Source organism: Balaenoptera ricei, chromosome 15, assembly GCF_028023285.1.
Source record: "Balaenoptera ricei isolate mBalRic1 chromosome 15, mBalRic1.hap2, whole genome shotgun sequence".
Classification (NCBI taxonomy): domain Eukaryota; kingdom Metazoa; phylum Chordata; class Mammalia; order Artiodactyla; family Balaenopteridae; genus Balaenoptera; species Balaenoptera ricei.
In genome coordinates this window covers 89,129,493-89,150,138 of record NC_082653.1, presented here as the reverse complement: position 1 = coordinate 89,150,138, position 20,646 = coordinate 89,129,493, and the positions used below count along the sequence as shown (strand labels likewise).

Here is a 20,646-nt window from a genome sequence, read left to right as displayed (position 1 = left end):
TTGGCAGGCGGATTCTTAACCACTGCGCCACCAGGGAAGTCCAGCATTTATCCAGCATTTATTACTTGTAGACTTTTTAATGATGGCCATTCTGACTGGCGTGAGGTGGTACCTCACTGTGGTTTTCATTTGCATTTCTCTAATAATTAGCGACAGTGAGCACCTTTTCACGTGCCTATTGGCCATATGTATGTCTTCTTTGGAAAAATGTCTGTTCAGGTCCTCTGCCCATTTTTAATTGGACAGTTTCTTTTTTTGATACTGAGTTGTATGAGTTCTTTGTATACTTTGTGTAATAACCCTTATTGCATAAATCGTTTGCAAATATCTTCTCCCATTCGGTAGGTGGCCTTTTCATTTTGTTGCCAGTTTCCTTTGCTGTGCAAAAGCTTTTTAGTTTGCTGTAGTCCCATTTGTTTATTTTTGCTCTTGCTTCCCTTGCCTGAGGAGACGGATCCAAGACGATACTGCTAAGACGGCTGTCGAAGAGCATACTGCCTGTGTTCTCTTCTAGAAGTTTGATGGTTTCAGGCCTTATATTTAGGTCTCTAATCGATGGTTTCAGGTCTTACACTTAGGTCTTTATCCTAAGTTTGAGTTTATTTTTCGTATATAGTGTAACAAAGTGGTCCAGTTTCATTCTTTTGCATGTGGCTGTCCAGTTTTCCCAACACCATTTATAGAAGAGACTCTCCCCCATTGTATGTTCCTGCCTCTGGATTATTCACTTCATTTTTTAAACATTTATTTTATTGAGGACTTCCCTCGTGGCGCGGTGGTTATGAATCCGCCTGCCAACACAGGAGACACGGGTTCGAGCCCTGGTCTGGGAAGATCCCACATGCCACGGAGCAACTAAGCCCATGCACCACAACTACTGAGCCCGCGAGCAACAACTACTAAAGCCCGTGCGCCTGGAGCCCATGCTCTGCAACAAGAGGAGCCACCGCAATGAGAAGCCCACACACCACAAGGAAGAGTAGCCCCTGCTGGCCACAACTAGAGAAAGCCTGCGTGCATCAACGAAGACCCAATGCAGCCAAAAATAAAATTTATTAAAAATTATTTTATTGAAGTATAGTTGATTTACAACGTTGTGTTAATTTCTGCTGTAGAGCAAAGTGATTCAGTTACACATATTATATATTCTTTTCATATTCTTTTCCATTAGGTTTATCACAGGATATTGAATATAGTTCTGTGTGCTATACAGTGGAACTTTGTTGTTTATCCATTTATACATAATAGTTTGCATCTGCTAATCCCAAACTCCCAGTACTTCCCTCCCCCAGCTCCCCTTCCCTCCAGCAACCACGAGTCTGTCCTCTATGTCTGTGAGTCTGTTTCTGTCTCATAGATAAGTTCATTTGTGTCATATTTTAGATTCCACATATAAGTGGTATCATAAGGTATTTGTCTTTCTCCTTATGACTTACTTCGTTTGGTAGGATAATCTCTAGGTTCATCCATGTAGCTGTAAATGGCATTATTTCATTCTTTTTTATGGCCGAGTAGTATTCCATTATATACATGTACCACTTTGATTGTTCACTTTAAAATGAATTTTATATTACATGAATTTCACCTCAGTAATTGAAAAAATTACATAGCTCCTTAAGATATAAACTGCACTTTTTGCATTTTAAAAATATTATTTTAGAAGTAAAGTTAAAATATAACCAACAGGATGAGAAGAACTACTTGCAAATACTAAATCTGATAAGGGATTTGTGTCCAGAATACATAAAGAACTCAACAATAAAATCACCTAACTCAATAATAAACAGACAACCCATTTTTAAAACGGGCAGAGGATTTGAATGGACATTTCTCCAAAGAAGATACACAAAAAGGGACTTCCCTGGTGGCGCAGTGGTTAAGAGTCCGCCTGCCAATGCAGGGGACAGGGGTTCAAGCCCTGGTCTGGGAAGATCCCACATGCCGCGGAGCAACTAGGCCCGTGAGCCACAACTACTGAGCCTGTGCTCTAGAGCCCGTGAGCCACAACTACAGAGCCCGCGTGCCACAACTACTGAAGCCCACGCGCCACAACTACTGAAGCACGTGCACCTAGAGCCCATGCTCCACAACAAGAGAAGCCACCACGACGAGAAGCCCGCGCACCGCAGTGAAGAGTAGCCCCCGCTTGCCGCAGCTAGAGAAAGCCCGCGTGCAGCAACGAAGACCGAACGCAGCCAAAAATAAATAAATAAATAAATTTATTAAAAAAAAAAAAGAAGACACACAAATGGCCAAGAAGCACATGACAGGATGCTCAACGTTACTCATCGTCAGGGAAATGGGGGCCAAAAGCACAAGACCCCACCGTGCACCCAGCAGGATGGCTGAAGTCAGACAGACGGCAGTGAGCGCTGGAGAAGACGCGGAGAAACTGGAATCCGCGTGGATCGCTGGTGGGAATGGGCAGCTGTGCTGGGAAAAGCCTGGCAGATCCTCAAACGTTAGACACAGAGCCACCCTAAGGCCCGGCAGTGCCACCTCTTCTCAGAGAACTGAAAGCACAGAAATATTCTGAGCCGCATTGTTCACAAGAGCCGGAGAAACGGGACAACCCAGGTGTCCATCAGCTGGGGAATGGATAAACAAGACGTGGTCCATCCATGCGATGGAAATGACCTCGGCCATAAAAAGAAATGAAATGCTGACACCTCGATGACACAGATGAATCTTGCAAACACGGTGCTCAGTGAAAGCGGACACAGGAGCCACACGTGGTGTGATTCCACGGACACGAAGCGTCCGGATCAGGCAGATCCATCAAGACAGAAAGCAGGGGTCCTCCTCTCAGCAGGAGCTGGCGTGGGGAGTGCTGGGGAGTGGCGGCTAGTGGGTACAGGCCTATCTGGGGGTGTGAAAATACTCTGAAATTAGATTGTGGCAATGGTGGCACAGCCCTGAGAATTCATGAAAACTACTGAACTGTACACTTTAAAAGGGTGAGGTGTATGGTGTGTGAATGACAGAAATCAAGCTGTTCTGAGTAAAAATAATCTGAGGGTAGGGCAGGCCTATCTAAGTGTGCTGTAAACCCTAAAACCACAAAAGGCAAGGTTGAGAAATGGGATTACTTCAAAGTAAAAACGTTTCCACTGCAGAAACCACCATGAGCAGAGTCAAAAGACGCCCTTGAGAAGAACGTCTTCACCTGCCGTCTCTGAGGGCTGCAGGCCTCCTAGGTAAACCACGAGAAAACGGAAGCAGCCCGCGGTGGCCCAGGGCCCGGAAGCTCACAGATGGCTCTGAAACGTCTCACAAGACGCCGCACCTCACTCAAGACGAGAAAAGACCCTCCTGGGAGCAAGGGTTCACCTCTCTGTCGGCACAGACGGGCCCTGGGAGACAGGGGTCGGCAGGAACGCGGCAAGCGCTCTCACACGCGTGGGCGCAGGCGTGGCCAAGAGGGGAGGCTGGCAAAATCCCTCAAACTACAGTCACGGAGCCTCTGAACTTCCCCTTCGAGGAACGTGAGCCCCGTCGCTGCCCCTGCAGGAGGCGATGCTTCTGTGAGGCCGTCGCTGGCCCGGTGGTCACGGTGGGAAGACCCCTGCACCCTTGCGTGCACGCAGAAGCCTGCTGGGTAAACTGGGGCCCTCCAGGCGGGGACGCGGGGGCACCCGTGCCCCCCGGAGCCTGTGCACGTGGACGCGGGGAGACACCCCAGCGTCCGCCACCCGGGACCGTGGTCCGTCCACACGGTGGGCGTCACTGGGCCTTTATACAGGGGGGAAGCGCTCGCGTGGTGGCTTAGGCGGGGGGAGGTGGGGGAGCCGAGGGCTCGGGGCTCTTTCTGAAGTGATGAAAACGTTCTAAAATTGACTGTGGTGACGATTGCTCAAGTCAGTGACGGGGCCGTAAACCGCTGAGCTGTGCTTGAGAGAGTGAGTTGTGTGCCTTGTGAATTACATTGCAATAAGCTTCTTTGAAGAAGATGCTATAGAAAAATACGAAGTTCAGGGAGAAAAAACACAAAAAGAAACAAAAGGAAGAGGCACGGACAAGGGTCCTGCGCGCCTGGCCCACAGCCAGGGCCGAGCTCCCCGCATCACGGCCGCCCTCCCGGGAGCAGGCCTGGCTCACGCAGGCTCAGGACCCCCGGCCGACCACCAGCCCAGGGACTCAAGGGCAGAGTGAGGGGAGGAGCAGAGCCCGGAGGCCCGACAGGCCCCCTTCCACACCGACCCGGGGGCCCAGCGCCCTGCAGGCCAAGTCCTTCCAGCCCCTCGAGGTCACCTCTGTTTTAATGACGGAGTAGAGGGGCAGACGACAGAAAGGGGATGAAGGCCCCTCTCAGCTCCCAGCGCCCCTGCCCCACACCTGCACCACTGGCGCCAGCCCGGCCTCCCTTCGGACCTGCTCACGAGCGTTCGCAGGTGGAAACCACAGCTTTGCTGGTGGCGCCCGTGTCCGGGACGCTCTCCCTCCCTCCTCACGAGGCATCACACCCCGCGGGGCGTCGAGGAGCCTCCGCCCCCACTGTCTGACCGCTGGGGTGAGGGCGCCTCCGGCCACACGTGTGAACGTTCCACGTGCACAGGGCAGCTCCGTCACCTGCAGGTTGACTTGGCAGGAGGGCCTGGGTAGGCCCGGGACTCTGCATTTCTAGCAAGCTCCGGGGAGGCTGCGTGGACAGCAGCGAACTGTTCCTCGCGGAAGCGGGGGGGGTGCACGGGGGGCGCCCGGCCTTGGGTCCCCCAGCCCAGAGGCAGCCATCAGCCAGGGAACTCCTCCCCTCACTGGTGGGCGTGGTCACCACGCCCCCTGAGCCCTTGACCCTGGAGCCAAATCTGAGCAGCGAGGGGGGCTGCCCTCGGCTCCCACCCATCTCCCCGCAGCCTCCGTCAGGGCTCAGGCCCCACCTGGGCAGCCTCCACAGCCACGGCCCTCTGTCTGGAACTCGCTACCCCAGGCTGTGCCCTGTTCTCACCTTCACTCAGGCTGTGGGGCCCTGCCTGCCACCCCGGCCCAAGTCACCACCCCCTGCCCACCGGCAACCTGCATGTCCCCCTCTCTAGGGCCTTCTCCAGGGGCCAGCCACTCGCCAGGCCCCCCATAGCAATTGTGCAATAAACACGGGTCAGGTGGATGGATGGATGGATGGATGGGTGGGTGGGTGGATGGGTGGGTAGGTAGATGGATGGATGGATGCGTGGATGAATGGACGGGCAGGTGGATAGATGGATGGATGAGTGGGTGGATGGATGGATGGGTGGGTGGGTGGGTGGATGGGTCGATGGGTGGATGGGTGGGTGGATGGGTGGATGGATGGATGGATGGATGGATGAGTGAGTGGGTGGGTGGATGAGTGAGTGAGTGGGTGGGTGGATGGATGGATGGTTCAGTGAAGGGCTTGACTTTTGTTACCTTCTGCGACTCTCCATAAGGTTAGCAATAAAACCCTAACAACAAGAGGGCCCGTCCCATTGCACAGCTGCTCCATGCTGTGTTCCCTGAGCACCAGAATGTCCCCGGTGTGGGGAAATGGGACCAAAGCCGCAGGAACTGCCCATGGAGGGGAATCAATAGTCTCCTGCAGTCGCTTGCTCATTCATTCACTCTGCAGCTGCCGCAAGAGGGAGGCAGGGAGAGTCAGTCCTGGGACTGGACGCACAGGGCGGGGGCAGTGGCACAGGAGGGCCGAGGTCCAGCTGCTGGCCCCTGGGCCTCCCGACACTTGTGGACGGTCTCCCCGCAGCCTGGGATCCCTGACAGCCCAGGCCCCCTTGGGGCACCGGGATGGAGCAACCTCCGAGGTGTCATGACCCAGAGGGTGGGGCCGAGGTCACCCAGGGGCAACGGGACAGGCTTGCGTCCTCCCATCCCCACCTGGCACCCCTGCCTGGCCTTACCTCCACTTGGGCATCCTCCCAGGCGTCCAGGCGGACGGACTTCACCTTGCTGACCTGAGGGATGTTCCGGTGAATTCCAGAGCAGCTCAGACAGATGAACACCCCTAGGGTGTATGAGGCCCAGTCAGGATCTGGAAGACAAGGCCAGACGTTCAGGGGGCGCTGACCCCGAGGGTCCCCCAGAGGGGACAGAACACTGGACCAGGGCCCACAGGTCTGGAAGGCTCCCTCCCTTTCTGGCCTTGGTCTCGTCTGTGCAATGGGAGACCGGCCAGGAGACCAGGTTCACAGGCTCTGGGGGCCCAGAGTGGGGGTCCCTGCCCCCCGCACAGAGGAGCAGCCCCACCCCATCATCCTAGCTGCTCCCGGGGACCGAGGGGACCCTGAGTGGACACAGTAGCGCGGGAGACACTGGGGCGACGTGCTGATGAGAACCCGTGATCAGCGCCCGTCCGGCAGGCGTGACCAGGACACGCCAACACGTGTCACGTCCTGCAGCTGAGGCAACGGAAAAAGCAGCACGTGGCTAGGGCGGGGCCGTGGAGGCCCACCTGTGTCCACACTGCGAGAGGTCTGACATTTTTCACACAGAACGGCGGCACCGCGGACACTGAGGAACGTGATGCTTGTTAAGTTGGGCGGAGGGTAAGTGGGCACTGGCGCCCGAGTCCCCAGTTCATCGGCCATCGGTGTGTCCACGTGGTAACTGCGTGAGGGGCTGGGCCGCGGAAAGGAGTCCTACAGAGGCTTTCTCTGGAGAGGACGGGTCGTCCAGTAAAGGCTTCCCGTCTCTCAGGGAAGCTTCTGGATCGGACTGGTCTAAATCAAGATGCCCAGTGGCTCCCAGCCGAGGGCCACCAGCTTGAGCAGGCTTCCCTGGGAGCCCCGGGGGGGCTGGTCTGCACCCAGCCCCTAAACTAGCCAACACCCCCCACGCCCGTGTGAGAGCACAGCACTGAGCCCACCCTGCGGTCACCACCACCCGAGGGGCCCGGAGCCCGCAGACCCGGGGGTCGCTGGGATCAGCACGTGGATGGCCCCCCACCCCCAGGTCAGGAGGACACTTTCCTCTGTGATAAGACAAGGCTGGGGGACGTCCCTGTGGTCCAGCGGTAAAGAACCTGCCTTACAACGCAGGGGACGCGGGTTCGATCCCTGGTCAGGAAACTAAGATCGCACGTGCCGCAGGGCAACTAAGCCCGCGTGCCGCAGCTACAGAGCCCACGCGCCCTGGAGCCTGTGCGCCGCAACTAGAGAAGAGAAAACCTGTGTGCCGCAACTAGAGAAGCCGGCGCACCACAACGAAGAGCCCGTGTGCTGCAACTAAGACGGGACTCAGCCAAAAATAAATTAAAAGAAAAAAAAAGACAAGGCTGGGAGGTGGCTGTATCCACGGCGGGGCTGGCCCAGGCCCCCCACCCTACTGAGGACACAGCCCTGCACCTCCCTTCAGGGACCCCCAAGAACCCACCCTGGTGCCAGAGGGTCAGAGCCCTGCTCGGAGACCAAACACCCACCACGGGCCCATGCAGCATGCGTGTGTGTACGTGTGTGTGAGGTGTGTGTGTGGGGGGGGTCCATAGGGGTGGCAGGCACCTCTGGTTCCTGGGTCAAGACCCCTCCAGCCCGGGACCCTGGGCCCCAGACACACCTCCCTGCCTGTCTGGGGAGTGAAGGGTCAGCTCGCAGACACAGGGGCACAGGCGGCTGGCGGGATGGGCAGCCGAGCTCGGGGGAAGGGAAAGCCCGGTTCTGGCGCTCACGGCCCGGCTCACAGCCATCCAGTCCGGAGGCCGCGCAGGGTGTGACCGCTCTGGGGTCTCGCGGAGGAAACTGGAAGCCAGGGAGGTAGGTCTCCGGCCCGCGACACACAGTCTAGGTGGCACGTGGAACAGAGAAGCTTCGGGAGCAGAAAGGCCGTGTCATCCCGAGGGCCCCTGCCCCGGCCTCCCGGCAGACTCGCCATGGGGGCTGCGGGCACGGGCGAGCCGGCCTCCTAATGAGGGATGCTGGCCGCTCACGGGGTCGGGGGCTCGGCCGCGGCTGGGCGGTGGGGGAGGGCTGCCCCGCCCAGGGACGCAGAGGCAGCGCTCCGAGGCCTCCGGGGGCCCCTGCCCTGCCTCCCCCCTGCGTGGGGCTGGCTGACATTGGTGGCCCCCAACCGGGGCCAGCACGGGTGGGGGCAGCCCAGAGACCCGGGGGCCTCGGGCCTCACCCCAGCTCAGAAGGGCTGTGAGCGGGGGGGGGCCCCTCCGTCCTCCTGACTCCCAGCCTCGCGCCCTGCTGCCCTGCGTCCCCCCGGCCAAGCCTCTGCCCGCTGGGCACACAGACGCTCATCACGTCAACTCTCTGGGTGGAGCCTTGGGGACCTCTCCTCCGCCCCGGCGCCCCCGCCCCAGCTCACACGTCCCCCCCGGGCCTCCCCGACCACGGCCGGGCCCCACGCACCCCTTGCGACGCCCCCTCGCTCCCCGGCGTCGGCCCGTCCTGGCACTTAGGTCCCTGTTCACCACGGGCTGTCTCGGCCCCCGGAACGTGCAGGGGTGGGGGGCCTGCGAGCTCCCTCCCACTGCCCCAGGGTGACCGCTGGGGGGACGCCAGGGACAGGCCACCACCCCGCTACCCTGAACGTGACCCGGGGAGGTACTCTGGTGGCAAGGGCTTGGCAGCGGCCACAAGCCGGGCCCCCGATGTACTGGGGTGCACGGGTGTGTGGGGACCTGGGGGGTGGGCACAGGGGGCTTGGGTAGGGAGGAGGCCGCATGCCCCAGCTCTGAGCCTCTGGGGAGGGGGCGGAAGAAAACACTGGGGGCCAGGGAGCCCCAGAAGACCTCCAGCCCAAGGGCTCTTGGACAGAAGACCCCCACTCGTGACCAGTTTTCACCAGCTCGTGGGGCGGTGGAAAACATGCATCTGCAGGAACCGACGTGCTACATCAGCCCTTTATCCTCAGGACAGGCTTCCCCACGTGCGTCACTTTCAAGAAACCGCTTGGCTGCTGCAAAGAGGACCCAGGAGAGCACCCACCCGGGGTCCCCCTGCCAGGCCCCAGCCCAGCCCGCCCCGCGGCCCACCAAGTGCAGCCATGTTCCCCCACCCCGCGCCAGGTCCAGCAGCAGTGCCCTCTCTGCGGACGTGAGGAGATCCGGACGGAAAGCCAGCAGGTCCGAGAGCAAATGAACGGAGAAGACAGGCACCCGGGGCCCGAGCGGGGTGGCCGCTGCATGTCCCGCGGTGCGGGAACCCACTTGCGATGGGGACAGGGACAGGACAGCTAGAAAATTGCACCGGGGCAGGGGGAGGGGCTGTGGCACCCCTGCCCGAGCTCCTGGCACCCGGCCGCTCACTGGGACCCCAGAGGACTCCCGGCTGAGCCCCGTGGCCCTGTCACACCCGCCTGCTAAACACCGGGTCCCCCCCTCCGCCATTGCGGGCTGTGCGTCCCGAGGCCACTGACAGCACGGTTCTGGGCACAGAGGTTCCCTGCCCGGCAGCCACCACAGCCCGGCTGGTCCAGCCGCACCGCTCGTCCTGGGGTTCCAGAGGCTGCTCCAGCTCGGCCCACCCTGGCCCGGCCCCCAGCACCTGCCGGCTCACCAGCGCCTGCCCCTCCACGGGGTCACGGCGCCCACACTTCCCAGCCTCGCCTGCAGCTCGGCGTGGCCGCGGGACCCGAGTCCGGCCAGTGAAGCGTGAGCAGGGGGACCCACGTGCCCCCAGGCCCAGGCGACAGCCCCCCCCAGCCCCCGCCCGCTGTGCTCCGGGCCCATCCTGGGCTGGTGGGGGACTCGAGGGCCGGGGCGGGGGAAAGAGCTGGGCCCCTGAGTCACTGCCCGGAGGACAGAGGCCCGGAGAGGGGGGGACGGACACCGCCGAGGGGACTGCTGCGAGGACAAGTCAGGTCCCTGAGACGTGGGGCTGTCCATTCAGCAGGGAGTCTGTCTGCCCGTCCCCTGTGGCGTCCTGAGGCCCGAAGTCTCAGCACCCGGGATCCGCACCAACAGGCGTGTGCGGCGGGGTGAGGGCGCTGGGCACCGCGGCCTCCGGGGAAGAACGCGCTGCAGGGAGCGGCGGCGTCCCAGGGGTCGTGGAGAAAGGCTGAAGTGAGGTCCCGGGGGGCAGTCCCGGCCTCCCCCACCGCGCTCCGTCCTCCCCAGGGACGGCAGTCCCGGGGCCCGGGGCAGGCGGCACCGCTCCGGGCTTCGCCTTCCTCCTCTGTGTGGTGGGACGATGGCAGCCACTTGCTAGGGTGATGGGTGAAACGAGCCCCCGGGAGGGCCCCGGTGCAGGGGAGACCCCCTGTGCACCGCTCGGTGTCGCTGGTGGGTTCCGCTCTGAGCGTGGACCTTGGCTCTGGCCCCCCTCACAGCCTTTGTCCACTGAAGTGGAAATTCTGAGATTGGCTGAACAAGGGCCACCAGAAGCTCCTGCCCCGCCGCGGGGCCAGGACCAGTGCCCACGCGCCCCATCCTCGCACACAGGCTCCAGCAGGAGGCTGTCTGTCCCCTGTCCTGGAAGCCCTGTTTACAGGACACTTTAGCAGGGATTGGCAAACGGCGGCCCTCGGGCCTGGTCTCGTAAAGTTTTACAAACCATGGGCGCTCAGCCATGCCCATCATTTACATTCTGCTCATGGTTGCTTCTGTGGCGCAGGGACAGAGCTGAGTGGTTGTCACCCAGAGAACGTGTGGCCCACAAAGCCTAAAACAGTCACTATCTGGCCCTTTAAGAAAACGTCTGCCAAGCTCTGCTCTAGAGGGAAAAATAGGTGTGACACAGAGAGCAGCCTAAGGAAGCAGGTGATTAGAACTGATGCCTCAAGGCCACTGCCCACAACTGCCCATCTCTGATCACAGATACCGAAGTTCAAGGAGAGGCTACAGACTTGCCCAGTGTCATGCGACCGGCACACGGACCCACTGTGTAAATTTAAGGCTGTCTGACCCCCGCCCGCCCACCCACTGTGTGTGTGAGGGTGTGCACACGTGCGTGCCCACAGACACAACCTGGGCGGCCTCCTTCCAAAGAGGGCTCACAGAAGTTTAAAATTAAGGAATGGAGACCCTAAGCCTTTCATATAACAGTAAGAAGACAAGACCCGGCGAAATCAAGTGTTGGGGGCAGGGGCAACAGAAAGTTGTCACTTGAAGAGCAGGAAGCTGGTGCCTTTTTAAAAAGCTATGGTGATAAGACACTGTCACACATTCACTAGAAAGGGCAAAATTTACAAGACTGGCACCACCCGGTGTGGACGAGCGTGCAGAGCACGGGGTTCTCAGACACTGCCGGCAGGAGCATAAAGTGGATCAACCCACCTTGGAAAACGGTTTGCAGTTGCTTACGTAACTAAACATGTATCTCTCCTATAACGCCGCAATTCTACTCCTCGGTATTTACCCAAGAGAAATGAAAATGTGTCCATAAAAACTTGCACATCCAACAATATGTAAGAAGTACAAAGACTGTAATCAGCCGGGGTTTATACCAAGGATGCAAGGCTGCCTTAAAATGCGAAAACCAATCAGTGTAATTCACCGTATTTGCAGATTAAGAAAGAAAACACATACGATCGTCTCAATAGATGCAGAAAAAGCATTGGACGAAATGTAACACCCTGATAAAACTTCTCAGAAAACTAGGAATAGAGGGGAACTTCCCCAACTTGATAAAGGGCATCTGTGAAATACCTACAGCTGACATCATACTTAATGGAGAAAGGCTGAATGCTTCCCCGCTAAGACGGGGAACTAGACAGGAATATCTGCTCTCTTCACTTCTATTCAACACTACCCTGGAGGGAACAGTGGATGTCTAGGGTTGGGGTGATGTGAAGAATGGGGAGTGATGGCTAAAGTGTATGGTATTTCTTTTTGGAATAATGAAAATGTTTTTAAATTGACTGTGGTGACAGTAGCCCAACTCTGTGAGTACACTAAAAACCACTGAATTGTCCACTTCAAATGGGTGAATTGTATGGTATATAAATTATATCTCAATAAAGCTATTAAAAAATTTAAAACAAACAAACATAAACACTACACAGGAGGTTCTGGTCAGTGCAGTGAGGCAATAAAAATAAATAAAAAGGGCTTCCCTGGTGGCGCAGTGGTTGAGAATCTGCCTGCTAATGCAGGGGACACGGGTTCGAGCCCCGGTCTGGGAAGATCCCACATGCCGCGGAGCAACTAGGCCCGTGAGCCACAACTACTGAGCCTGCAAGTCTGGAGCCTGTGCTCCGCAACAAGAGGGGCCACGACAGTGAGAGGCCCGCGCACCGCGATGAAGAGTGGCCCCCGCTTGCCGCAACTAGAGAAAGCCCTCGCACAGAAACGAAGACCCAACACAGCCAAAAATAAATAAATAAATTAATAACAATTTTTTTAAAAAGAATATTTAAAAAATAAATAAATAAATAAATAAATAAGAAGCATCCAGATTGGAAAGGAAGAAGTAAAATGGCTCTTATGCATAGACATCATGCTTATCTATATAGAAAATCTGCTGGAGTCTACAAAAACACTACTAGAACTAACAAACAAGGTTGCAGGATACAATATAAATATACAAAAATCAGTCGTATTTCTATAAACCAGCAACAAGCAATCAGAAATTGGACATTTAAAAATACAATTACATTCTGGAGATGGTTGCACAACAATGTGAATGTTCTTAACACCACTGAACTATACCCTTAAAAGAGAGTAAAATGGAAATTTTTATGTTACGTATATTTTACCACAATTTAATATTTTTGAATACCACTTAACAATAACATAAAAAAATATTAAATACTTAGGGGTAAATATGACCAGATATGCAAAACAGTATGCTGAAAACTACAAAATATTGCTGAAAAAATTAAAGACCCGAATATGTGGTGAGAGGTGCTATTCTCATGAGTTGGAACACTCTATATTGTTAAGATGTAAACTCTCTCAAATTAATCCATAGATTCAGTGCAATCCCAATCAGAATTCCAGCAGGATTTTTAGAGCAGAAATTAACAAGCTGATTCTAAAATCCGTAGGTTAATGCACCGGACCTAGAAGAGCCAAAACAACTTTGAAAAAGAACAAAGATGAAGATTTTAGAATTTATTTTAGAATTTATTGCAAAGCCACAGTTATCAAGATGGTGTGGTATCAGCAAAAAAACAAATAGATCAACGGAACAGAATAGAGGGTCCAGAAATAGGCCACACATGTGTGGACAACCAATTACTGACAAAGGTGTATGGGCAGTTCAGTGGAGAAAGAATAATCTTTCAACAAATGGAGCTGAAACAGGTATCATCTGCAAATATTAGACTTCAATCCAAACCTCCCGCCATATACAAAAAGTAATTCAAAATGCATCAGAGCACCAAATATAAAACCTGAAACCATAAAGCTTCCAAAGGAAAACAGGAGAAAAATCTTTGTGACCTTGGGTTAGGCAAAGACTTTTTAGCTATAACACTAAAAGCAGACCCCATTTTTTTTTTTAATTTTTTTATATTTTATTTATTTATTTTATTTTTGGCTGCGTTGGGTCTTCGTTTCTGTGCGAGGGCTTTCTCTAGTTGCGGCAAGCGGGGGCCACTCCTCATCGCGGTGCGCGGGCCTCTCACTATCGCGGCCTCTCTTGTTGCGGAGCACAGGCTCCAGACGCGCAGGCTCAGCAATTGTGGCTCACGGGCCCAGCTGTTCCGCGGCATGTGGGATCTTCCCAGACCAGGGCTCGAACCCGTGTCCCCTGCATTAGCAGGCAGATTCTCAACCACTGCGCCACCAGGGAAGCCCCAGACCCCATTTTTTTAAAAAAAGGTATATTGCTTTATTAGAATTTTTTTAAAATCTGCTCTTTGAAAGGCACTAGTCAAGGGAATGAAAAGGCGAGTCACACTGGGAGAAATTTTGCAAATCATGCACCTAATAAAAGGTTTGTGTCCAAAGTATATAGAGAACTATTCAAACTCAGTAATAAAACAAACAGCCCAATTACAAAAACAGGCAAAAGACTGCAACAGGCACTTGACGGAAGACGGCACAAGGAGGTTACTCCCCCTCATACGTCACCGGGGAAGCAGGGCTGACCGCGCAGGACCCGCGGCGGCTTCTGGGGTGACGGCGGAGCCTTCCCCACACTCCAAAGGGGGCGTTTTATCCCCTGCAAGTCACACCTCCATAAAAGTGAAGTTAAGAAAGACGTTTGTGGCTGCAGCCCCGGACCTGTCCCAACAGACTGGAGAAGCAGGAAGGTCAGGGCCTCCGCCCCCTGCGTCCTGCCCCGAAGGGCGGGCAGGCACCTGCTTCCTCTCGAGGGGTGCGCCCCCCAGAGTGATGTCCAGCTGGCGGCCGGGAGCCACGTGGGCCGATCCAGAGGCCTGGCCTGTCCGGGGCCCCTCCAGATCCTCACACTGGCCACGGTGTCCTCGGGAGTCAGCGCCTGCCGCCCGGCCTCCTGCCGGTCCCTTCAGCCGCTGTAACAGCTCTGCGGCCTGAGCACACTCACTGCGCAATGACTGACCACGCTACCTCGCCGCTCCTCACCGCTCCCTCTGAGGCTGTATCCTGTCGTTAGTCCAGTTCTACACAATAAGGCAAAAAAGGCCCAGAGAGGGTCAGACGGTGCCTGAGGTCACACAGTGGCAAAGCTGGGATCGGACGGCAGGCACGTGTCTCCCACCCTCCACCCCGGAACCACCTTCCCGGTTCAAAGAAGGTGGGTGCGAGGACGTGTACGGGTGGCCCACGGGAGCCCCAGCCCAGCATCCAGGCTGGTGAGGAAGCCTGCCCATCATCTCGGGAGGGGACGCCCCCGCTGCCCCCTCCTGGGGCTCCCCCAGGGGCTGGCGGGGAAAGGCAAGAAGATGGTTTGAAACAGGTTTGAAGCAGGAGGCGTCCTGACCCCAAGCCTAGCCTGTGCACTGCAGTTTGGGAAGCCCATGGTCCCGGCCTGGCGGAGTCCCCCCAACCGTGCCATCACACGTGGCACCACGGCAAGGCCACCGGGAGAGGAGAGGCCTGCCTCTGCTCGGGGGAGGCACCGGCAGCTCCCCCCCTGCCCAGCGCACAGTGGGCCTGCAGTGCCCCCGACGCACGGGTCACCCGTGGCTGGGCTGAGTGCTTGTCTGTCCTCTGCCCTGCAAATTGCTGCAGAAATCCTAAAGGCAGTGAGAGGGCACCAGTCCAGGGCCCGCGGCCCAGCACACAGGCCAGCCGCTGCTCTCAGGACTCACCGTCCCCGGAGGGCCGGTCAAGCAGCACACGCCGGGAACGGCACCCCTGGACGCCGGGCCTTTGGGCCCCGGGAGGGCTTTCCAACCAAGAGCCCCTGTTTTAAGGAAGGATTCAGATCCTGGGAGGCGAGTTCTGGGGGTGACTCTGAGCAACAGTTTAAGGTCTCTGGGGTCAGGCAGAGTGACTGCCCCCAGCCCCCCCAAAGCCACCAAAGCAGTACATGGAGACCAGTGGGGTGTGCGGGCCCCTCGCCGTGGCCCCACAGGCCAGGACAGTCTCCTGTGTGTCCATCTGGCTGATGAATGGATTAACTCTTCCTGCGCTGTGCCTGCACTTCAGCTAATCGGTAATTCACTTGACCCCAGCCCCTCCCTCCTCCCGACAAAAGCCTCTCAGCACAATCTCGGGCAGAAGGGCCGCCCTGGCCTGTCCACTGGGGATGTCGTCCCTGAGGCCGAGGACCTCCGGGGTGGGCGCGTGTGCACGCGTGCAGCGGGGGCGATGAGGGGCTGGATAAGGATGAGGGGCTGGATGAGGATGAGGGGCTGGATAAGGGCTGGCAGGAGGTCCCCAAGGGAGGGGGTGGGTGACCTTCAGCTTTCCTAGTGGACAGGCTGTTCCCGCAGGCTTCCCTCCTAAGCCGCTGGGGCGTGGCCAGGTCCACCCCATCTGCACAAGGCCCCCTCCCCCATCAGGGCCAGGAGACAGGCACAGGGCTGGGGTGTCCGTGTATATGCGAAAGCCCCACACTCCTGAGCTCAGAGCCCCTGGGGTGGAGGGGGACCCACGGCGGGAGGCGAGCTGGTCGGGGTACCCCAGCACCAGGACCCCCTTAGTCCCGGGCAGGAGGGCCTCACACCTGGTCCGGGCTCCACTCTGGCTGCACCCCGTCCCTGCGGGGCCAGGGGCTGCCGAGCCGTCCAGAGCCTGCCCTGCCCCTCTCTGTCCACTTCTGAGCACCCAGGACTCAGGGATTCCTTGCCCAATGGCCTGGGCCACGCGGTGGCCAAGGGCATGGGCTGGTGTGGGTGGAGCGCATGGGGCCCTGCAATAGGAGGGGGCGGGAGAGGGGCCAGGCCTGAGTCTCCACGTGCACTCCTGCCCCAGCCCCGCAAGTGTCAGGGCTGCTCTGTGCTTCTCCAGGCTCCTGCCGCACCCTCTCCGAATCGGGGTGACCGGACCTGCCGCCCAGCAGACCGCTCCAGGCTGCCAGCTTCCGCCCGGCTCCTCTCCCCCCAGCTCCGCACCCGTCCTCTGCCCTCCCTCTGCCCCTGCGCTGCCCGGCCTTCTCCTAGGGCACTCTGAGTGACTCAGCCCCCTGACTACTGCCGCCTCTGGGAGCCGGACCGAGGCCAGGTGAGACACGTCCTGGGGCTGAGCCAGCAAGAGCAGGTGTGTCCCTCGGCCAAGGCCCAGCAGGGCGAGGAGGGTGTGCAGTGGGACCTGTCAATGGAACGGCGGGTCTGGCCGAACCCCGTGGCCCGGCTCCAGGGACCTCGGCCCCCGCAAGGCAGAGGCCCAGCAGTGAGGAGGGCCGAGTCCTGGTGGGGACAGCCAGGCAACTGGCTCTGGGCAGAGGGCCCAGTGGCCGCCTAGGGGCCCACAGCCTGTGCCCACCGCCCACCACAGTTACTCACCTGCTGGGGCCGCCCCCTCCCCACACGCACAGCACCCGCCCTTCGCCTCAATCCGGGCCCCGCGCCCCGTTTCCACTGTTGGCGCTTCCCAACACACAGTGCAGCCTGGGCTGTGTTTATCCTGTCTCCCGCTGGAACCTAAGCTCCGGGAGGGCAGGCAATTGGCTCTGTGCCTGGTGGTTCCCATCACCAAAGACGGCACCCTGCATACAGCAGGCGCTCAGTGAATACCTGTGGCTCACACCTTCTCCTCTCTCCCCGCCCCGGTGCCCAGTACACTGAGAGGCAAGCACGGGACCCAGCCTCACGCCGCCTCCCCTCCTGAGCCCTCCCCACCTGCCTGGCCTAGTTCCCTTTTCTCTCCCGCACCGTCCTTCCCCAGCTCTCCCATCACTCCGGCCAGCGCCACGCACACTGCCAAAGTCCCTCTCTTGGCCCCGAGGTGCCTTCCAGACGCCCCCCATCCCTCTCATCCCCGCCGCTCCACCACCCCCATCGCAGACCCCGTTGGCCTCCATGGCACTGACCCCCTCCTTCCTGGACCAGGCAGCATCTGGCCAGGCCGCCCGCCTCCCAGGGGTCCTCCTGCCTTCCAGGCCGCGTGCGTACCCCTCCCCGCCAGGCACCCTCCCGGCATCTCATCTGGTCTCTTGGCTGTGAAAACTGTACTTTGAGCTAGACGGAGGTGGTGGTCACGCAACCTGGGGATGTTCTGAATGCCACTGAACTGTTCACTTCTTTTAATGGTCAATTTTACGTTGTGTGAATTTCGCCTCAATTAAGAAAAAGGAAGGGCTTCCCTGGTGGCGCAGTGGTGAAGAATCCGCCTGCGAATGCAGGGGACACGGGTTCAAGCCCTGGTCCGGGAAGATCCCACATGCTGCAGAGCAACTAAGCTCGTGCACCACAACTACTGAGCCTGCACTCTAGAGCCCGTGAGCCACAACTACTGAGCCTGCGTGCCACAACTACTGAAGCCCATGCGCCTAGAGCCTGTGCTTCGCAACAAGAGAAGCCACCGCAATGAGAAGCCCGCGCACCACAACGAAGAGTAGCCCCCGCTCGCCACAACTAGAGAAAGCCCATGCGCAGCAATGAAGACCCAACGCGGCCAAAAATAAAAATAAATTTAAAAATAAATAAATAAATAAATAAAAAGAAAAAGGAAAAGAAAAGGAAACAGTCATACCCCTTCGGCTATTTTCTGCCCAGTCTCTACCCCTGCCCTCTTTCCTCCAGAACTGCCCCGGCGCCAGGCTCGCGCCTCCACTCCAGGTCTGTCGCGGCCTCTAAACCAGCCCCTGGTCCCCAGCCCGCATCCCCAGGGCCGGCCCCACCCAGCGACGGCGTCTCGCCCTTCCTTCAGCCTCGGCTAAAAGCCGGGGCGCCCTTGTCCCTCCCCGTCCTTCACCCCCACGCCCCGTCTGCCAGCAAGTCCTGCTCCTCAAACTTCAAAATGTATCCAGGACTTGGTCATTTGTCACCACAGCACTGCCACCTCCGGCCTGGAGGATTCGGGAGCACCCTGTCTACCTGCTTCCACGTCGCTTCACCGCCTCCGACCCCCCCTCCCGCTGAGGCCGCGCGTGCGCCCCAGGTCACCTCTCAGCTCACGCCTCCTGCTCTGGACACACCGGCCTCTCGGCGTCTCCCTCCGTCAGGCAAGGCTCACGGCCGGCCCGGGGCCACGGCAGCTGGCGGGCCCACCCGCCTCCGGAGGAGCCACGCCCCCGGGTGACCCTGGTGCCCGGGGTTACCCACCTGCCCCCTCGTCACACCCCGGTAACACCCTCCTCCCAGTGACCCCCACCCAGACCCCAGCCGCACCCAGGGCCACACCCTCACCCCGTCACTGCAGAAGCCGCCCGCCCCCACCCAGGGGCCCTGTTCTGACCCACCTGCCCTGCACCTTGAGAGCACAGACCCCGCGTCTCCACTGCCCCCCCTCTGCTGCCCAACGCAGGCCACCTCTCCCCCACCAAGGTCTCGCCCGGGGGGGCCCCACGTGCAGGGAAGGGCCCGGCCACGTACAGGTGCGCAGGTTAACCCAGGGCCACGCATCACGGGGACATCCGAGGGCATCTGGCCAGGGCTCCCCTTCCCGGGGCTTCCCCCATCAGAGCCACTGCTTCACCCTCTCCTCCCCGCCCACCTCCCCCACCTCATGCCGGGGGACAGAGGCGCCCCCGCCGCCTCCTGTGTGGTCCTGGTCCCGCCTGTGTCCATGGAGGTCTCGGCTCCTTTCACACGGTGACTCCAGGTACTGCCGCCAGCTCCCACCATCCCGCCCCGCCAGCCAGCAACCCCTGAACTACCCCGCCAAGGGTCAGTTCAGTTTGCTCTCTTCTCTGATCCCCTCGCACGCAGGCGCCCCCTCCCCTTTGTTAACAGCTGTCTTCACGGGGGTCTCCACCCTCCCCGGTGGTCCCTCCCCATCTCCTCTGCCGGCTCTGCTTCTGCAGGGGGTGCTCAGTGCCCACACCTGTCCTCCATCTCCCCTCCCCCGGGACCCCAAAATGTGGGTCAGGAGCTCCCCACCAAACCCACCCCAAACCCGTCATTAGGCGAGGTGACCCTTGCACAAGGTGACCCCACGCGTCCCCTGTGGTCCCAGAGCCTCCCTGCATTCAACCCCCCGGCCTCCTGCTCCCTAAAGAGGCCAGGCCTGCACCCAGGCATCTGGGCAGCTGTTCCTACAGTCCAGAATGCTCCTCCTCCGGATTCCTGCAGGCCCAGCTCCTTTTCACAATTCAGGCCCCAGACGGCCCATCATCTTCCCTGACCGCTCTTGACGGGGCAGCCAGCAGTGGTCACCTCTGCACTAGCCCCCCTCCGCCTGTCCCGTCTCTGCATGGGGTCACTTGCTCATCATCCGCCTCCCCCACAGAATGCAGACGCGTGAGCAAACAGCCCGGGCGACAGCACAGGAAGGCGCTCCTACACACGCACGGGATGGAATAAGGGGGCACCCGCACTGGAGTCTGGCGTGGGCGGCCGACTGAAGGCTTGGCCCTCACAGGCCTCTGGGTCCGTGGGCAGAGCCGCGCAGCCACGAGCCACCTCTGCAAAGCGGCGGGATGCCGCGGCCCAGGGTCGGGGGCCAGGTGAGACTGGCTCACTGCTGTCCACCTCTGTGCCTGGACGGAGTGCCCATCCCAGAGAAGATTCTGGGAAGATGGCTGGGTAGGAAGCACCAGAAACCTCTCTCCCCACCTGGAAAACAACGGTACTGGCAGAATCTGACTGATGTAACAAGTTTTGAACTCCAGAGCCTGTTGAAGTCTTACAACTTCCAGGGGACAACTCGGACATAAATTGCAGTTAATTCTGCTCGATTTTAGCTCTGAGCGCAGCAGGCCGCTGGGCACGTGCCCTAGGTGCAGCTGGCACTCAGTTCACAGGAGCCAGGGTGAGGAAGGACCTTGTCCCTCAAATGTTCGGGATCTGTGCTCTGATTGCTGCTTCTGACCACAGACGTGCAGAAAAAGGGGGAGACAGCCCTTGCTGCAGCCCCTCCCCCTGCAGCTCAAGACCGCCCAAAGACTTAAAGGGCCAGCACCAGCTTTCCCCCTTCATCTGTGCTTTTCCCCTTTTGGGAGCTACTCATTAAAGACTAGGACATTCAGAAACAACTGCGTATATGAGTAAAACTAGAAAGTGACCACGCATGACCAGAGAAAGGCTTAGAAAAGACCTGAGAAGACATTAAATTCACGCCTCAGGCTGATCCACAGCACAGACACAGCCTATAACAGCCAGGGGGAAAAAACCAATTACAAAATAATAGCAAACCCTGCGGAAGGGGCAGAATCTGATTTCCAGAGGTACGTACCATATTATTAGATTCAAATGCCCAGTGTTCAACAAAAAACACGAGGCACACAAAGAAACAGGAGAGTATGGCCTATCCAAAGGGAAAAA

General features: G+C 58.4%; 1 protein-coding gene across 3 annotated transcripts in view; it reads right to left on the bottom strand.

The window, feature by feature from the left end:
• ADAP1 (ArfGAP with dual PH domains 1) overlaps positions 1-20,646 on the bottom strand; it is a 65,763-nt gene that overhangs the window by 29,960 nt on the left and 15,157 nt on the right. For all 3 annotated transcript variants that reach the window (XR_009497722.1, XM_059898330.1, XM_059898331.1), the window contains exon 2: positions 5,868-5,998. Coding sequence is in view for 2 of the 3 variants with exons in the window: in XM_059898330.1 (XP_059754313.1) it covers positions 5,868-5,998 (131 nt within the window). In the remaining variant the exon portion in view is untranslated. The remainder of the gene's footprint in view (positions 1-5,867; positions 5,999-20,646) is intronic.